Here is a 19812-nt window from a genome sequence, read left to right on the forward strand (position 1 = left end):
GACTACGATGACCTGGATGACTGAGAACCTTCACAGACATATTAGTTTTAATCTTTTAACTTTATGCATCAAGCAAAAATGTAATTATATGCAACATTCTCTGACTGGAAGAAATTTGTTTAACATTTAAACCTATTTTCTGCACATTCCAGCACATAAAATAAAATACTTTTTCGTGTTTCCACTCAGTCTTTCAAATAGATGCAAGTAAAACACAGCAGAAAATAAATAAAATCAAAGACTCAGCGGTCCTGTTGCTCTATTTTCACCTGTAAAGCAGGAGTGGGGCAGGCGGAGGTTTGCCCTGGTGCAGGTGTGCCGCAGCGGTCAGTGGAAGAATCCGCAAGTTGCTCTGTGAGTTTCCCATTACATCGTAGCTACTCGGTGCTTGCTCGGAAGTTTAGGGGGTTTTTTTTCGCTGTAAAAAGAAGTTTTCTTCCCACGCACAACGGACGCAAATGTTTTGTCACTTTTTATGGAATCAAACTCAAAGTAAGGTCAGTACTTCCACGCTTTAAACGCTGCACGCACTGATCCATTGTTGATCTGCACACAGCTGTTGTCACGAACGTCGCACTCGCTTACGTCACTGTTATGAGACACTCACTGTACAAAAGGCCCCGTAGTTATGGTTTTATTCTGTTCAGTTGTTAGTTCACCTGTAGTTTTTAGAGTGGCCAGTAGAGGTCACCCCACCGCTTTGTATGAGAGAGACTATGGGCAGGGAGAAACGTGGGCAAAGCACCTGAGCTTTTCTGCTCCAGATTACCGGCAGCAAATTGGTCATTCCGTGAGAAGTGTGCGTTAATGAGCAACGTAAGTTGGTGATGTGTGAGGATGTGATAATAAGATGTGTTTGGGACTGTAACCAAGGTTAGGGGGGAAATGACTATGTTTCTGTCTGTGCCGCTAGCGGGTGCTAAGCTAAGCTAACTCTCCTGCCGTGTGGTTGGGTATAACTGTGTACTGTGTTAGCTCTCTCAGTGGGTTTATACGTGAGTCGTGGGTAATATATGGCCTATGGTATTAAAGGGGATGTTAGTTTATTTCCCGCCTGTGTTTATGTTGATGTACTCTGGAGATATTGTTGTGAACACTTTAGTAATGTAGTATTTTCTTTCTGTTCCTTTCAGAGACCACACACACACACACACACACACACACACACACACACACACACACACACACACACACACACACACACACACACACACACATGCCCACGCACCTAAACCTGTATGCAATACCTGCTCCTCTGACAATCCCTGTTACCTTCAACTGTGTGAAGTCAATACAAGAGTCTGCACTATCCTCGGTGTCTTCATTGTCTCCCTTCTGAACATTCATCCGGGCCTTGAGCAGTGTTCTGGCCGACGCTCCGGGGAGTGGTAGCTGCAAACCTGAACTAGCACCTTACAGTCCTCCTAGTACAAGCTAGCTACCCAACATTAATGGTCCTTCGAGCTGGATGTAAGCTGCTTCTACCCTAACAAGATGGATGATATTCAGAACTTCTCAGCCCTTGGTGCGCGCCCACGGCGTAATGTACGTCGTCCCCTCCGCTATGAAGCTTATGAGACTGACTTCCCCGGGCTTGGTGCAGGTTACCAGGAGGAAAGTGAGACAGGAGGCGACACCCGTTCTTCCCACCATCCTCCGTCTGACCCCTCTGATGACCGCTCACACGGCCATGTCACACCATTGAGAGCAGAGTTAGAAGATATACAACGTGAAAGGTTCCTGTTCCAGCAGTCCCATGACCAGATGAGAGCCGGGCTGGCTGATTTCCAGGCCCTTCATGCTAGTTTGCTGCAGCTGCTGGACCGTGCAGAAAGTCTGCAGCTCAGTCCACCGCCCAAAGCCCCTGCTGTTCATCTCCAGCCACCCCCTGCTGAAGAGGAAGAGGACTGGCCTCCACCACCTCCTCCTGTTGTGTTCAAGGAGGAGTCTGTCTCCAGCCAGGGTCCAGTTGCGGACCGCATCGATACAATGATGAAAGAGCTCCAGGATCTGAAGAGGGAGTCTATGACTGCACAGGAGAGTCAGATCATCCCCCCACATGAATCTAAGCCAGGGTTCACTTCTCCTCAGCCAAGGACCACCTACCCTCCAGCGCCGCCTCCGAGAGCACACCCCCCTCCATTGCAACCACTGCCAGCTCCACCTCCGTCCTCATCTACTCCTTTCTTAACCTCACAGATGTATAGACCCCCTGGCTTAGCAGCGGCCCCAGACTTGACCTACAGGGGGCCTCGTCCAAGCATTCCCAAGCTCACACGCCGTGATCCTGGGGAATTTGCTCGTCTAAAGATGGCGCTGGAGAACTTACTGCCCCCGGAGAGTTCAGAGCTCTTCAGGTACCAAGTCTTGTTAGATCAGCTACATCTGGAGGAAGCAAAGTTGATAGCGGACGCTTACCTCCATTCTGCAACGCCCTTCAGTGACACCATGAATGCTCTTAACGACAGGCTTGGGCAGCCCCACCAGCTTGCCCTGAGGAGAATTGCTGCTGTCATGGACTCACCTGACATCCGCCGAGGGGATGCAGCCGCATTCGAGCGATTCTCTCCCCACATCCAGTCGCTCGTGGGCATGCTGAAGACTTTAGGCCCTGATGGGGAGGTCGAACTCCAGCGGGGCTCCCATGTGGCTCGACTCCTTAGTAAGCTTCCTTCAGAGCAAAGAGCTGATTTCCGTCGGTGCATGTACAACCATTCTGGTCAGGCTTACACCCTGGACGACCTGGCTACCTGGTTAAAGTACGAATCCTGGTGTCAGGACTATGACGGCTTGCCCACTCCAATGATCACTAGAGAGAAGCCTGATGTCAGACCAAGCAAGCGCTCTGTTGCGGTTCTTCACAGTGCAGAGAGCTCACCCAGGTCACTAGGTACCACTCCAAACAAAGCTAGGCAGCAGCCCTACTGCGCCTTTTGCGATAACCGTGCCCATCACCTGAGTCAGTGTCCGGAGGTCATCAAGCTGAGTCGCGAACAGCTCACAGACTGGATAAAGACCAACAAGAGGTGCTGGCGTTGCGCTCGCTCCCATCAGGCAGCACAGTGTACCCTCAAGAAACCCTGCAGCCTGTGTCAGGGTCGTCATCTGCAGGTCCTTCACGGCGTGAATTCTAAGCCCTTAAAGACACATGGCCCAGTGTCTGCTCCCCCACGAGAAGGTGAGAATCCTACAGGCGTCCTGTACCTCGATCGTCCTACAGAGAGCGGCCAAGTCCTGTTAAAGGTTGTCCCAGTCATCCTTCACCATAATGGCAAGACTTGAGCACTCACGCAGTTTTGGATGATGGGTCAGAGAGGATTATGCTGCTACCCACCGCTGCCCAGAAGCTTGACCTTCAAGGCATTCCGGAGACACTTCCATTGCGCACTATCAGGCAAGATGTGCAAACTCTGCATGGATCATGTGTCTCATTCGAGATCTCCCCTGGTGGCAAACCTAAGCTGAAGTACAAAGTCCGCAACGCCTTCACCGCCACCCGTATCGACCTAGCCGAGCACAGCTACCCGGTGGAGTCCTTGTAGCGGAAGTACAGACACCTCTGAGGCCTGCCTCTGCAGTCCTTCAAGAAGGTCAAACCTCTCCTTCTCATTGGCAGTGACCACCCACAGCTCATCACTCCAACTGAAGCTGTCCGTCTTGGTCCACCGGGTGGTCCCGCTGCTATGCACACCAGGTTAGGGTGGACACTACAGGGTCCCTCCAGCCTTATAGGTTCCTCTTCGCTGCCACAACAGTGTCTCTTCACGACCGCCATTCCTCCCCAGGTGAGTGAGCTACTCAAACATGTAGAGAAGTTATGGCAGGTAGATGTTGTCCTGGTGCCAGAAGGCAAGGTGGTTACCCGTTCAAGAGAAGATAACTATGCAGTTAGCCTGCTAGAGCAGAAGACAGTTCGTGTAGAAGTCGAGGGCATCCAACGCTATGCCACCCCCCTCCTTCGCCGCCAGAACATGCCACACCTTAAAGCTAGCCCTAACGCTGTTGTTCCCAGTTTGAGAAGTGTGGAGAGAAGGCTCCAGAAAGATCCAGAACGAGTTAAGATCTACCGGTGGTTAGGGTGTCCCCCTCTGAGGTTGTCCCCCTCTGAGGTTGCTCAAGCAGATGAGTCATGATACATCCCTCACCACCTTGTTAGCCACAATGGCAAAGATCGCCTTGTGTTTAACTGTTCGTTCCAGTTCCAAGGCCAAGCCCTCAACGAACATCTTCTGCCTGGGCCTACCCTGAGCGCATCGCTCCTTGGTGTCCTCCTTCGCTTTCGAGAGCATGCCGTAGCCCTTAGTGGTGACATTAAAGGTATGTTCCACCAGATTTGCCTTCTTCCCGAGGATCGTTCCCTCCTGCGGTTTGTGTGGCGGGATCTGCACCCCGAGGAACCGGTGGCCGCTTATGAATGGCAGGTCCTCCCCTTCGGTACAACCTGCAGCCCATGCTGTGCAACCTTCGCTCTGCAGCGCCACGCCAGGGACCACACAGAAGGAGATGATCCGCTACGTCACTCTGTGGGACAGTGCTTCTATGTTGATAACCTTCTCTAGAGTGTGCCGACCCCTGAAGAAGCCCGGGACCTAGTGGACAGGCTAGGAGCCCTCCTGTCTTCTGCTGGATTTGTCCTTCGCCAGTGGGCCAGTAATGAACCCAGCACCATTGGCCACCTACCTGAAGACCTCAGATCCACAAGTGCAGAACTTTGGCTCACTCAAGACAAATCAGACACCTCTGAGCCAACTCTGGGCCTTAGCTGGCACTTCCCCACGGACACCTTGGGTTACAAACACCGCAAAATCAGTTGTGGCGCCCCCACTATGCGGAATATTTATAAGGTTCTCGCAAGCCAGTACGACCCACTTGGCTTTATCCTACCGTACACCACCCGAGCCAATATGCTGGTGAGGCGCCTTTGGGATCAACAGAGGGGATGGGATGACCCGCAGCTTCCGCCAGAACTACTCCAGCAGTGGAAAACCTGGGAAGAGGAGTTTCCGTTCCTTGCACAAGTCCTGCTTCCTCGCCCTTATCTCCCAAAGCACATCACGGAGTCAGTTAGTGAGAGAGAGATTCACATATTCTGTGATGCGTCAGAGCAGGCTTATGGCGCAGTGGCCTACATGAGAACAGTGACAGGTGATGGCAGCTCACATCTGGCCTTCCTGATGGCTCGCTCCCGTGTTGCCCCTAAACGCATTCTCTCCATGCCTAGACTCGAGCTGTGTGGTGCCCTCTCCGGAGCTCATCTCTCCCGTCTCCTTAGAAATGAGCTCACTCTGGACATAAAGAGAATAGTGCTGTGGTCTGACTCCACAACTGTACTCACCTGGTTGAGGTCCGAGTCATGCCACTTCAAGGTCTTCGTCGGTACCCGCGTGGCTGAGATCCACGAAGGTACTCACTCGCACACCTGGCGTTATGTGGATTCAGCCCAGAACCCCGCGGATGATATAACCTGTGGGAAGTCCCTTCCCGAGCTATCTAAAAATGTAGCCAATACACCTGCCGTTTTTTTTTTTTCCATTTTGTATAAGAATTTAAAAATATTACTAAAACTAAAGTGAGAGAACAATCAGGTTTCGCAATAAGATGCCCCACAAATGATGTGTGCCAGTAAAAAAAGTTTGTCCACCAAAAGACAGGAGAACATCACAGGGATAAACCTGCAGGCCTGACAACAGGAGGTGTATCACTCCGCTGGTTTTCTACTCAGTGACAGTGTTTACATTGCAAATGTGCCTTTGTGACACAAAACAAAACGACTACACAACACTCCACACTAAACGTCACAAATCTCCCACATCTAAACTCTCTCTCGCTCGCTCTGTCTCGCTGCCGTTACCGTCACCCCCAAAACTTTTCCCTCTCCCTAAACAACCAAATCCCACGTGTTGACTTTTGTTTTTTAAATTGGGTGACATGGTGCATTTTTCCACCGATAAGAAAGAGGTTTTTTCCCCCTTTCTTTACTGTTTTTGCGCTGTCCTTAGAAAACGCTTAAAACACACACACACACACAAAAACGTGACAACAGTATTTAGAACAAAGCATGGTTTCTATATATTATCATAACTCTGGATTTACTGGCCTGTAATTAAAATTAAAAAACTTTGAAGTCCGAACTTTCAATGTGGGCTGAAGTAGAGAGTCAGCGTGGCTGCAGCTTGTTGCTGTGTCAGCTTACATCAGTCATGTGATTTGGAGGTGCAGCGTGTCCGTGGACCACGGAGGGTTAATAACACTCACCTTCCTTCTATTTCCAGAGTTTAACATCCAACCACCTGTGAAAAAAGTGAAATTCCCATGGTGTTGTTCAAAATGTGCTCTGGCACAATCATAAGCATCGCTTGCTACTGAAAACAAGGAAAAAAGCCGGTCCTGCTATGGGCTGAACCATTTGTTAATGTTGAGGGGGGGACACTATGCAATATATTCAGTTTTAGCATTTATATTCACTGTTGACGGTAACTATGCTCAAAATGTTAATGCTATGTTATTTTAATAAACAACGCTGTCATGTGCAAAACTGGGGTGGCAAGGGATCATTTTAGGGTGGCACTTGCCACCACATGCCACTCTTCTAGATCTGCCCCTGTGCAGCTCTACTTCAATATATCAAATATTTGTGTCATTCTCAAAACTTTTGGCCATGACTGTACTGAGAAGCTACGAGAGGTGGCCAAAGAAAAGGACGGGTCTTATCCATCAGAGAAAAACCCAACATACACCCACCCCTGCCCAGCTCCTCTCAGGAGACTGAGATGAGTATGAAGATGTCTAGCACATATCAACAGCTGAGGGTCCCTGCCCGCAGGGAGCTGAGGGTCCCTGCCCACAGGGAGCTGAGGCCACCCTATCCAGGTCAGTCCTCCTGCAGGTGGATGGGTCTGTGGTGGGGTGATTTAATTGTGGTCAATTTTAATCTATCCTCATGTTTATTTAACAACAAAAAAGTATTTTTAAAATCTGTATTTTACTTTTGTACCTTCATGTATTTAAAAAACAAAAGTATTTAGAAAAAATAAAACGTGAGACAGCGCCTCCTGCTGGGACCTCACAGCCAGAACCTTTTTAAGTTAACCTGCATTTATTTAAAATAGTTTCTGGTTTTATTTTGTGGACACTCTTTAAGCAATAACTTCTGTTTGACACATGAGTCCAAGCTTGTGGGATTTTTAATTTTAAGTTTAAATTCAAACTAATCCTGATGAGTTGAATCTTCAGACTTTCAATGTGTGAAGAGGAAGAATGAGCCAACGCGATGAAGGAACAGGACAGATTTATTGGGACGTTTTCATTTACAGACCATAAAATTAAACATCAGCAGGTTCCAGTCAAACATCGTTTTAACTGCGACGCTCGATTTCACATTAAACTTTTACAAAATAAACGAAAGAAGAAGACGAGACGACTGATTTTTAACGTTAGTATCCTCCTCTGTACCCGCCACCGCCTCTGTATCCTCCACCTCCTCCTCTATAACCACCTCCTCCTCCACCTCCGCCTCCCCTATAACCACCTCCTCCACCACCATAACCACCGCCTCCTCTGTAACCACCTCCTCTGTATCCTCCATATCCTCCACCACCCCTGTATCCTCCTCCTCCTCCATATCCTCCACCTCCTCTGTATCCCCCTCCTCCTCCTCCTCCATATCCTCCCCTGTAGCCTCCTCCTCCTTGGTAACCTCTGCCGCCGCCTCCTCCATCAAAACGCGGCATCTTCGGAGGTCGTGGACCGTCTCCCATCCTGCACAGACACACAAACAGAGGAGATGAGGAGATGTTTGAAGGTCTAAAGTTTGTTTTCAGAGGCGATGTGAGTAATAACAGGATGAAGCAGAGACCCAAAGAAGATCAAAACATCAAAGTTTCATCATAGAGGGAGAAAAATCTGCGATTTGAAAGGATGAACTAAAACGTTCCTTCATTCATGTGGAAAAAGGAAACAGGCAGGCTGCGTTTCCTGTCTGAGGACGTCCGTTACCTCTGGTTGGTGGCCATCATGTTGAGCCCGGCCGCCGACGGTTTGGAGACGTGTCTGATGACGTTCAGGAGCCGCTCGTTGGTTTGGTCCATCTGTCTGATGTACTCCGGGTCTTTGGTCACCTCCACCACCACCGCCTCCAGGGCGGCCCGCAGAGCCAGGATGCTCCCCGCCACCTCGTGAGCAATCGTCAGTTTGATCCTGCCATCATTAAAGTGAAAGGTCACTGAGAGGAGAGCGGATCGCAGTGCCTCAGAGGAAACAGGAAGTGAGTGAGAGTGCTGACGAGCTGCAGGTCGGTCGGTCTCTCACCAGTCGTCGAGCTCCACGATCTCTCCGTTAGAGGTCACCTTCTTGCAGGCGAACAGCAGCAGCTGCAGAGGACTGACCAGAGTCATCCCTTTAGCCGAGATCGCTCTGGTTCGGATCTGAAAACAGAAACGTCCCCACCCGAGAGAAATGTTGGCTGTGATGCTGCGAGGGCCGTAAATTCATCTAAATATTTATTTACTGAGAAAACCTACAGAAAAAAACCACCTGCTGTTGTTAATTTACACAAAAGTAATAATATTCATGTTAAAAGGTGAACTTGGCAGTTTTGGGTTTCACCTTCTCGCCGAAGACGAAGAATGGCGACGGGTAGATCATGTCGTGGCTGCTGAAGGGACAGTTGACGGAGGATTTGTGGATGAGGGCGTTGCGCCCCTCGGTGGTCAGGATCTTCCTCTTCTCTTTGTGGTAGCAGACGTTGGGGTACGAGCCGAAGGTCAGCAGAGAGACCACCACGTCCAGGTTGTTGTCCGGCCCCACCGTGTTGAACATCTGCGTCATGAGACACTCTGAGGGAAACGAAAGTGCAGGTGAGCTCCCCGCCGGTTCAATCAGCTTTGTGTGTCAGGATGGTGCGTTCGGGTACCTTCAGGAAATCCAGAGTTCACCAGGATCTCCTTCAGCTGGACCTTGGCCTCCCAGGTCATCCTCAGAGTCGACATGTTGAGACGTTTGTGGTCACAGAAGCGACTCTCCGCCTCCTCTCCGTTAATCCTGAGCAGAACAACAAGTGTTCACTAACGAGACGTTTCAGGGAGAAAACGACACCTCCTGTCACTCGTGTTGCAGAGGTCTTTTGTAACTTTACCGCTCTATAAGTAAAGTTTACCATTTTTATGATTTAGCTATTCATTTGTAAGAGCACGCGGCACAGACCTGACGTCGTCCCAGGCCTGGAACACGGACAGCAGCGCCACGTGATCCGAGAAACGACTGCCAGCAAAGTTTCTGTGCACGAAGCCGAGACGCTTCCCCTCGCTGATGAAAGGCTCTGGGAAACAGGAGGCGGCCGAGATGGTGCACATCGCATCGCCGACGCTGGAGGGAAACACGAAAATGAGAATTTCATTTAAAGACGGGACGCTGAGAGAATCAGAAAATCAGCAGAGGGACGAAAAACTGACTGGAAGATGCAGCCCATGATCATCATCTTCCCCAGCCGAGGTTCGATCGGCAGCCGAGCCAGAATCCGCCCCAGAGGGGTCAGCTCGTCGTTGGAGTCCAGAGCGTCCAGCTCTGCAACAAACACGGAGATTACAGTGAAAATAATTCATGTGGAAACTGACGGCAAAAAAAGGATCTTCAAAAACAAAACATAAAATGTCAACTTTATAAAGTACAGACCAAGAATCAGACCGAAGGGCATAGAACCCGAACACAAGGCATAAAAACAGGCCAGAGCAGTGCTGATCATTTAAAATCAATAAATCAGAGCGTCAGATCTGTGAGAGGACAAACCAAGACGCACAGAACTAAGTTCCCAGCAGCCCCGATAGTCCGTTTCCCTTCAGATCAGGCCTTTCCTACCTTTCAAGGTGTGTTCGGCCTCAATGACGGCGTCCAGTGGCGGTGGCTCGATAGCCTTAGACAGGAAGTGGCCGATGCCTCCGAGTCTCAGCAGTTTGATGCTCAGGGCAATTTCATGCAGCGGAGTTCTGAAGATCTCTGGAGTCATGTGAGTCTCCAACCTGCACAGCCACACAGAGACACATGTTAACACCCAAACGCTGCAGCCCACGGCGTGCCGGAGGATTAACGCGCCTTACTTGTCGAATCGAGCGCGGCTGCAGAGGTGGAAGCAGAACCCCGGTCGGACTCTGCCGGCTCGACCTTTCCTCTGCTCCAGGTTGGTCTTGGAGGCCCAGACGGTGGCGTAGTTGGTCATATTGTTGTGGGAGGTGAACAGCTTCACTTTCTGCCTGTTAGCACAGCAAACAGTGCGACCTTTAACCCCTAACCCGCTCAGACGCTGACCTCAGGAAGAGAAACTACACCTGTGAGCGCTGACAGACTGCAGCGACACTTACTTGCAGGAGTCGATGACGTAGACGACATCGTTGATGGTGATGCTCGTCTCGGCGATGTTGGTGGACAGGATCACCTGAAACGTCAGCGTGTGGTTCAGACATGCTCAGTGCATGTAGCACATATCAGACACACTTCATCTCATCCACGTCGGTCATCGTTGAAACGGTTTGAATTCCACTAATTAAATTTAGGATGAAGTTTTTATGTATTCCTGTCACTGACCTTTCTGATGTCATCAGGAACTGGTTCAAACACCCTCCTCTGCTCCTCTCGAGGTATCTGAGAGTGCAGCGGCAGGATTCGGTACCGGTTGCTTCCTGAAAAGCACAGCATACCAGATTTTTCACAGCGCTCTCACACGATGAGCAACAACGCTACACAACACCAGCTAAAAACCAAGATCCAAGAAGTCTCTGCTGCTTTCCACTGGAGTGTCAGGGGGAGTGTTTCGGTCAACAGTCCCCACAGCAGTGACTCTCCACTTAAGGCGTTATTGGTATTGTGTGGTGTGACACGTACCGAAGTGTGGGTTGCTCTCCAGGTGTCTCTGCATGGAGTAGATGAGGTTCCAGCCGGGCAGGAAGACGAGCACGGCGCCGGCCACCTGCAGCGTCTCGATGTACTTCAGAAGCGCCTCCACCAGCTCGAAGGACGTTTCCTTCTCATTGATCTGAGACATCGAATGCTTCGTCTCCGGCGTATACTCCGGCCCGCAGATCACATTACAGTTAGTCTGGAGAGAAACGTTTTGCAATCACATATAATTCTGACGTTCGTCACAGTGCAGAAGAATTTTAAAAACGTTTCTCACGTCGTCGTCTCCTCCCTCCTCGTCTTTGTCTTTCTTCTTTCGGTCCATCGGTGGAGGCACAAACTTTGTCATCTGGATGCAGTCCTCCAGGAAATACTCTGAAAACAAAGAAGAGGTTTTTTTCAAACAGACATTCTGCTGATATAACAATAACTGTTTACTACACTGATTATTGGCTTAAAACAGTTTAGGGCAGGGGACCTCCAGGCCTCGAGGGCCGGTGTCCTGCAGATTTAAGATGTGTCCTTCATCCAACACAGCTGATTTAAATGGCTAAATGACCTCCTCAACATGTCCTGAAGTTCTCCAGAGGCCTGGTCATCAACTCATCATTTGATTCAGGTGTTTTGACCCAGGGTGAGATCTAAAACCTGCACCACGCTCACCATTACACCCAAACCTCCCGGCTAACGGGTCGCCAAACACACTTGTATGAGTGCTTATCCTCAGTTTATATTACAGGAAAGTCCACAGACAATCATCATTTTAATGCTTCCACACACAGGTGAGGCCGGTGAGTCGGAGGTACCTTGGACAGGGAAGGTGCGTCCAAACACCTCAATGACGGGGCAGCTGAAGAAGTACTCTCTGAACATGGTGGTGTCGATGGTGGCCGACATGAGGATGATGCGCACGTCCGGGTATGCCTGGACCACGTCTCTGAGGACCACCATGAGGAAGTCCGTCTGCATGGACACACAGAGGGTCAGACACATGGACAGAAGCCCCCGGGGTGTTTTTGGCGCGGTGAGTCCCTAAAATCAGCGAACAAACAAACTCACGTTGATGTCTCTCTCGTGGATCTCATCGACGATGACGTGACTGATGCCTCTGATTCCTGCTTCCAGCTTCCGCAGAAGAACACCTGAAACACAAAAAACACTCAGATCTACACGGCCGGACCGCCAAATCGCTTCCCCCGCCCAGCGAAGTAACCACGGCTTCGCTGCTTGGTTGCTGAGGCAGCAGCACAGTTTGTATACAGTGGTTTCCATACCGACGGTGCAGAAGAGGACGCTGGCGTGGGGTCGAGGCAGGACGGACTCAAATCGGACACTGTAGCCACAGCTTTTCCCAAGATCCTCTGCTCTCTCAAAGGCGACCCTCTCAGCCACGGACACGGCGCTGATCCTTCTGGGCTGCAGAGAAGAAGAAAGTCAGGGCTGCTGTGCGGAGGTTTACGGAGCACACGGAGCTCAAACACGGATCAGACCTCAAACTGCAATGAAGTGAGCTTAAAGCCGCTTAATGTTTGCTTGATCAACAATACAGAAGACAGCTCTCAGGTAAACGAGGCAGGTGAAAGGACGCCTCGGCGTTACCTGCGTGACCACGATGTTGCAGTCCGATGCTCGGCCCCCCTTGATGAAGCGGTCCAGGATGTACTGAGGGACCTGAGTGGTTTTACCGCAGCCCGTCGCTCCTCTGATGATCACCACAGGGCTTTTGTCGATGGCCGCCATGATCTCTTCCTCAAACTGTTTGACGGGCAGCTGCTCGCGCTCCATCAGGATCTGAACGACAGCATCGTTTAAGTCTCACGGCACGCTTTCATCAACGCAGACGTAAAGGTAAAGGAGACCGACCTTCTGCAGGTTTTCATCATGCTCCAGCTGGTACTTCAGCTCGTCGTGCAGGTCGCCGCTGATCTGCTCCGGAGGGCACTGAAGGGGTTAAAACGGGGTCTTTACGGAAGGCTTTCACCACGACTCGCTCCGATTTAGAAATCAGAGTTTTGTCAGGAAAACAAAGCACAGAGGGAAGAGCTGCACGACTCTGATGACTGTAAGACACCGAGTGTCTGCACAGCCTGTGGGACTCCATCATCTGGCGAATTAATAACATGATTTCTGAATACCTGCTAATAAAGATCAACGAGCCACAAACTGATCCTACTTTAGGGTTTCAGGGTTCGTGAGACTCACGTAGGCCAGCGGCCCCTCGTCGATGTTGCTGCTGGTCCAGGGGTTCCAGTTGACCTGAGGAGGCGACCAGGGGACGACTCCGGCTCCGGTCTGCCTCTGTGACGGCTCGAAGTACGCCAGCTTCCCCTGAACCAGAGACACCGGGCTGCTGGGGTCTGCAGGCTGGAACATAAAAAACCGAATGTAAACGCTCCGTTTATTCTGACGATGACAGTTTGCTTTGAAGAGCATCACCACATCACATCTGAAGAGTGCACTGAAGAGTGTTTCACTGGTTTCATGCGTACGTCCACGAACATCAGCGCGACAGACTTCAGATTCGTCACAGCACACTGCTTTATTTACTACGTGTTGCCTTTGAAGAGCGGGTTCGATTGACAGACACTGAACAGCGAGTGCGAACGCTTTCATGCGACTCACCGGTGGGGGGACGCTGACTCCGAGCTCCTGGACCACACAGGCCAGCTGCTGCTGTAGGTCTGGGGACACGTTGACCTCAAACGCCTCCAACTGTGCAAAAATAACAAAATCCTGTTTTAAAAACGAGCTGCGTGATGTGTCGTTCAGTCTCTGCCTGTTTTTGAACGTACAGTTTCTCCCTCCTTCTTCTTGGTGACCCCGGAGTACGCCTCGATGACTCCCAGGTGATACAGCTGTCGGACCAGAGACAGAGCGCACGATTGAGCCGCCAGCTTCTTGTTGGAGCCGTGCTCTCGAGCCGTGATCCCTGCAGAGCAAACCCAGCGACGTTTGACTCACACGAACAACAGAAAGCAACTGGTGTTTCATGGTTTCTGATCACATTTATCACAATTTCTGTAACTTTTCCATCCAGTGTTAATCCGAGAACAGGTTAATAAAAATCGAATTCTTCTCGGGCACGCTCGCACAGAGTCCGGTGTGGTTGCCATTTTGGTTTTTAGCGCTCTCTCTGCGTCCTGTTCTGACCTCTTTCACTGCTGATCATCTAAAACAACTTCAGCATTTAATAGGAAATGTTCTGGAGTCTTACTTCTGCCGAGCTGCTTCACAAAAAGCTGCATCTCTGCTATGAAGCTCCTGCAGACACAAAGACAAACGTCACGGCTTCACTCCTTGTTTCCAGAACAAAAGCATCAAACTGCACGTAGACTTAGGAGCTGAACTCACCTGCTGCACTCTCAGGAGGAAGCCTGCATGTTTTTCTGCCAGACTTTGGGATTTTTAAAGACCAATCAACAGCTTTGATTCTCCTGGCTGCGCTCTGCCCTGCGGTGAACAGCGACACCAGAAATCACAACCAGACTCCACCAAGCCCTGAGCTGCACCCATGGGACAGCTTTAGTGCACCTAAACGCTGTCCCATGTCTTCCTTTGGTGTGGTTGTGAGTTCTGGCATCACCTCGGTGTTCTTTGATGGAGCAGGAAACTCACTCCAGCCTCTGAAAGTAACCTCCTGCCCAATTCACCAGCTGACATTTAGCTCTTATCACAGCTCATTTCTCACATTACAACAATTCATCAAGTCAAACCAGTCTGGGTTTGTCGGGCTCAGGTTCTAGTTATTCTAGTTGTTCTTGTTTCAGTGCGAGTTAGCTGGTGTCTGCGCTCAGTTCGAACAGTGAGAGCTCTCTGGTGTAGCCAACACACTCTGGAGGTCTCTGGGTTTACAGCAAGTCCAGCAGAAAAACACACAGGAACGTCCTGAACATCAACCACCAACCAACACACGTCAGCTCTGCAGCGCGACACACACCAGCTGGGTCGTATTCAGGCTACTGTCACACATTTATGTGCACGAAGACAAAGAAGACGTGTTTACAGGTGTCTGGAAATACGATGATGGCTGAGCTGAGACCCAGCTGGTGCGTGCTGAAAGAGAATATAACCTTTAAGAATTTCATTCAATGAGGAAAATAACAGGAGAATTGAGACGGCAGCAGAAATAAAGAGAAAGATGTAAAAAGATCAAAAGGAAGCAGGAGATGGAAAAAAAGAGGAAACAGAAAGAAACAGCAGGAGAAGAAGGGGAGGACATAAAATCAACTGAACACATGTGCTGTAAAACCCTCGCGCTGCTCTTTGGAGGAAATTATTTTAGAATAATCAGAAATTCCAAGTCTCGTTTTACATAAACTGGCAATTTTTTTTTTTTTTTAACAAGAATATTCAATTAAATTTTATTTATATAGCGCCAAATGACAACAACAGTCGGCTCAAGGCGCTTCTGAGCGTTACCACCCGTCACTTCAGGCACAGCGCTCGCTCTCCGGGCGGAGCTTCGATTCTTTGTGCCGAAGCCCAACCCCACCCTGTTGATCAACACTTTCAGCTCACATCCTCACACGTCTCCTGCACATGCACAAAGTTCCACAACAGCTCAGGCCAGAGATGCCACCATCTCTGACTCCTCCCACAACGCTGAAGAAACGCCATGTTAAGTTCATTCGTCGCCATCTTTACTAAGAAAACAACTAAAGCTGTTGTAAAGCTTTGCTGTAGCTCAGGCCAAAAATATGATTAGTTTGTGTTTCCCAGTCTGGTTGCCGAGCGGCTCTTTGGGGGCGGGGCCAATCTTTGCCATTATTGTTTTTTCCAATGGATTTGATACATTTATGTAGAATCTCTGAGCTGAATGACTAAAATAAGCAGCGCTTGCTCTGCAGTATCAGTACAATCAGAAACTTAATGTCTGAACATGCAACATAAAACCGGTCTGTGGCTGAAGGTCGGCAGTGAACTCCAAACCAAATCCAAACTGAAGGGAAACAAAAGAAAAACACTTCCAGCAGAGATTCAATCACTTCCCTTCAAATGGAGAAATCAAGTCCTTTGGTCAAAATCAAAGTTGCTTTTAGGAAATACTTCTGATTTTTCTTCAGCTAAAGAGAATTATTAAGCAGCTGAAGCTCATTAAAATCACAGTCACACCATCAGCGTTTGTTTTGGCTCCAGCTGTGACCCCTCAGACTGGATCTGGTTTAGAATTTCCAGCCGGTCTAAAAAGCTCTGAGATTCCAGACCTGTTGTGGTCCGGTCCCACTTGGCTGTATTTATACTCAGCACTGGTTTTCTCCTTCTGGAAGAACTGGTTCAGACGGGCCTTGGCGTTCTCCAGAGTCCAGTTTCCGTGAAGGTTAGCGTTCAGATCCACTTCCTCCGACTCCAGAGTCTGCAAACAAAAACACAGGCGGGAGTTCGTTTAGCGAGGGAGAGAAATCAAACCTGAAGAAAAAAAAAGGGAACTCATTCTGGTTCTAATGATGCATCTGCATATTATTAATGGCCAAAGTTTAAAAAATAAAAGTAGAAACTTATTCCCCGAGTGCCAGTTTTCTTCATGAAAGCAGAGTCCTCAGAGTGAAAGCTCCTGTAGTGTAAACTTGGCTGGTTGTTCCAAGTTTAGTAAATCTGTCCAAGGTTCTGGTTCAGATTTGAGCTTTAGGGGGACGACTGCAACTTAGGAGCAGCTTACTTCCTGTTAAGGAGCTTAATGTTAACATTACCAATGCTTTTCACTGCACTGTAATTTGGAATTATCTTGTACCGCCTGCGCTTCCTGTTCGTCTCTCTTGGCGTAATACTCCTTCAGGTTGGCTCCTCGGTCCCACTGAGCTCCTCCGTCACTTCCTCCTCTGCCCCAACCCGAGTTTCCTGCTCCTGCGTAACCCAGTCCGGTCACTCCTGGAACCGGCCCACTGACGCTGTTGTCCCCTGAGAACAATAAAGAAGGAGAAGCAGAAAGAAGCTGGCTGAATATCTGAACCCGTTTAATCCGACCCGCCTCACCACATTAAAGTAAGAACTTGTGATGTTTGGAGTCGTTAAAGCCACCATGCTGCCGGTACCTTGCTCAGCTTTCACTACCAGGTGAGGTGGTAGAGGACCGCTAGAAGGTAGGTTTCCAAAGCCGGCATCTCCAGCTGCATCAGGTTGATCTGCGATGGGAGCGCTCACCTGATGGCAGAAAACGTACTTACTCATTTAAAAAAGACAAAGTGAGAGAAACGATCAGTTTTTATCTCTACAGAAAAAACAGAAGGAAAAACAGGAACGGCTTCCTGACCCCGAGGGCCGGGACCTCTGCTGCGTTCATCTCTCCGATTCGGACCAGATAGTTGACGAAATCGCGGGCGGCGTTGGTCTGCGCGTCCTTCTTATTGGTGGAGTTTCCCATCCCAATGTAGTTGAAGCCATCGACTCGGACCTGCAGGGAGTACGGTGTAAGGTTAACAAAAACCTCACCGAGTGAAACCCCCTGATGTCAGAATGAACGCTCACCTCACACATAAACTTCTGCCTGTTTTTGTTGCCCGCTGCTCGGATGTCGTAGTTTGGAGTCAGCTTCTTTTTCCCACACCAGGCGTACAGGAAGTTCTTGATGTCCGCCATGGTGGACTGACAGGAGGATCCTCCTCTTCCGTGGACCAGTTAATCTGAGAAACAAACTGCTGTCAAACTCCTTGATATTTAGCTTAGATCTGGCATTTAACTGTGAATCATTTGGTTTGGAGTCACAGAGGGATGAAAGTCAGTAAATGTTGCCAAAAATAGTCAGTTTGCTGAACTGAGGACGGATAATATCACATCTAAGAAATTACTGCAATAATTAACTGGCCAAACTCTGGTAGAAGCCTTGCTGCTGTCTGCTTACCACCTTTTAAGATGAACTTTGGTCTTGCCTGAACACAAACGGGTCTTTGATAGTGACTCACTTATGTAAACATGGCTGTACGGATCACTTTGAGTCACTTTACTCAACATAAATATGCAAATTAAATGAAGTAACTCAAACCCAGTCTTGATGGATGCATTTACTGCCCACCGCTAGGATAAATCCCGCTGTCTGCGGTGATTCGGGATACAAACGATAACAGCATCATTAGCACAGCGGGTTGTTTTTACTGTGGACTGGATTTCATAAAACACTGTTAGCATTCATTAGATTCAACTCTGTAATGTTTGGCTAGCATTTAACATTAGCCTCAAAGTGTAAAATTAAATTGATGACTTATAATCACAAATTTAAGTCACTTATCTTTAAACTTTCAGTACAATTTATATTAAAAATAGTTTCTGATAAATGTGTGAAATTAACCGAATCAATGCGTGACTGCAGGCTAACGTTAGCCCCCTGCTAGCTACTTATCACCGGAACTTCAACTCACATCGCGTCGCAAAAAAATTGATTAAATTAAGAAGAAATGCGGGGAAAAATAATCCGAAGTATTTGTACTTACAGCCAGGGCAGAAAATTGCAAAAGCTGCTCCACACTCCAGCAGCTAAGCGCCGGTAGACTATCAGCGTTGGCTTCCTCCGGTTACGCTTCACTTTCGGTTAAAAATAAACGTAACTCCCGGTGCTTCAGCGCCCCCTCAGGCCGGAGGGAGAATCGGCCTCCATCAAGTTATGTTTCTTCTTCTTCTTTTTTTTTTTTTTTTTACAATTTATTTATTTTTGCCTTTATTGTTCTAACACAGTGGAGAGAATACATGAAAGCTGTGCTCCATGTTCCTCTTTTCATGAACACTTTGCTACAGAGGTCAGTCATCTTTACACCAGCAAAACAGATTTGAGCTCCATAGTTATAAATGCCTGTTAAGTATAAATGATCAAAACAGTGAAAGTTATAAAGCCAGGCCATTATAAACCTTTAGTTTATATTTAGTATAAGTATTAGAAAAGTATAAAAGAACAGAATAGAATAAAAAAAATAGAACAGAATAGATAAAATATACTGAATTGATATTTTTTTGTATTCAGGCATTAACTCCCGTGAAACCAGCTGATCTGGAGTGTTTTAAAGATGATGTTTCTTGTACATGACAGACTTTAAATAAAACTTCTGTCATCCATCAGTCTGTGTTAACCTGAGCTCCTCTCCTGAAGGCACCAGATATTTAACCTGAAGCACCTGAAGGACCGAGCTCAATAAGATTTATAGATCACGTGAAAACAATAGTAGAAAATGATCTAACAGCCCTACCTGCATCTCTTAGAGTGTTTTATGTTCTTTTTTTGAGGAAACAAATGGATTTTCAGTGGGAACTTGATTTAATTTAGGGCATCTGAGGCAGAAAAATAGGAAACTAAAATAGTATTTTCACATCGTAAAGACAAAACTGAGTCATTTGGTTCAGTACATTGAAACTTTCTGCATTTAACTACAGAAATTGTAGCTGTTCAAACATTAACAGCAAAGCAACAAACTGCGTGATCACATCTGATGATTAATTTGTTCCAACAGAAGAGACTTCACAGTTTATAATAATAATATTTTATTTTTAGTGAGATTCAGTTTGTTAAAAATCGGTAAAAGGTCAGAGTATTTGCTTTAAACCAGGAGATTCTTTAACTGAGTTCAGCTTCTTGTTTAGATTTTTTAACCAGCGCTGAAATCAAACTCGGTCCAGAAAGTTTTGCAATTTCTTCACAAACTTGGCGATAAAATCTGCACTGACGATTTATTATGACTCAATAAACTAAATGTGTGTGTGTGTGTTAAGGTGTGTTGGTACGGCAACACAGTCAGACTGGGTGTGACTCTGTGTGTAAGCAGGCAGGGTGTGTGTGATGGATCATAATGTGTGTGTGTGTGAGTAAGTGTGTGTCTGAGGCTCAGGGTGTGTCTGCTGGCTCACCTGCAGCCTCAGGACACATCTTACACATGGAAACTACCTGAGCAGCAGGAGGAGGAGAAAACGTGCCTGCAGGCGAGAGTCAGGGCTCCACAACACAAAACA

The 19812-nt window shown here is 48.3% G+C and overlaps 2 protein-coding genes across 3 annotated transcripts; one reads left to right on the plus strand and one right to left on the minus strand.

Moving 5' to 3' along the window:
• The first annotated feature begins 1142 nt into the window (after positions 1-1142).
• Positions 1143-7175, plus strand: LOC146368628 (uncharacterized). Its single transcript, XM_084912201.1, has one exon. The coding sequence runs from the start codon at positions 1495-1497 to the stop codon at positions 3280-3282; it is 1788 nt and encodes a 595-aa protein (XP_084768327.1). The 5' UTR covers positions 1143-1494; the 3' UTR covers positions 3283-7175.
• A 96-nt stretch (positions 7176-7271) lies between these two features.
• dhx9 (DEAH (Asp-Glu-Ala-His) box helicase 9) lies at positions 7272-18429 on the minus strand. 2 transcript variants are annotated; one of them, XM_084912148.1, is made up of 28 exons: positions 18309-18429; positions 17350-17504; positions 17135-17275; positions 16917-17025; positions 16616-16782; positions 16092-16240; positions 14102-14148; positions 13680-13816; positions 13510-13599; positions 13090-13251; positions 12751-12828; positions 12487-12678; positions 12162-12303; positions 11947-12029; positions 11694-11850; positions 11165-11262; positions 10873-11086; positions 10576-10670; positions 10353-10426; positions 10092-10244; positions 9853-10013; positions 9450-9561; positions 9202-9363; positions 8912-9039; positions 8605-8834; positions 8308-8423; positions 7996-8196; positions 7272-7758 (listed from the first exon to the last, which is right to left on the minus strand). In XM_084912148.1, exons 2-28 carry the CDS (start codon positions 17458-17460, stop codon positions 7434-7436), a joined length of 3834 nt encoding a protein of 1277 aa, XP_084768274.1. In that variant the 5' UTR covers positions 17461-17504; positions 18309-18429; the 3' UTR covers positions 7272-7433. The 2 variants fall into 2 exon arrangements, with proteins under 2 accessions (XP_084768274.1, XP_084768276.1); XM_084912150.1 differs by lacking the exons at positions 16092-16240; positions 16616-16782; positions 16917-17025; ... (1 more) ...; positions 17350-17504; positions 18309-18429 and adding an exon at positions 14239-16027.
• Positions 18430-19812: the final 1383 nt, after the last annotated feature.

This window comes from Perissodus microlepis, chromosome 18 (assembly GCF_051167445.1).
Source record: "Perissodus microlepis isolate ML-2025 ecotype Zambia chromosome 18, ASM5116744v1, whole genome shotgun sequence".
NCBI lineage: Eukaryota > Metazoa > Chordata > Actinopteri > Cichliformes > Cichlidae > Perissodus > Perissodus microlepis.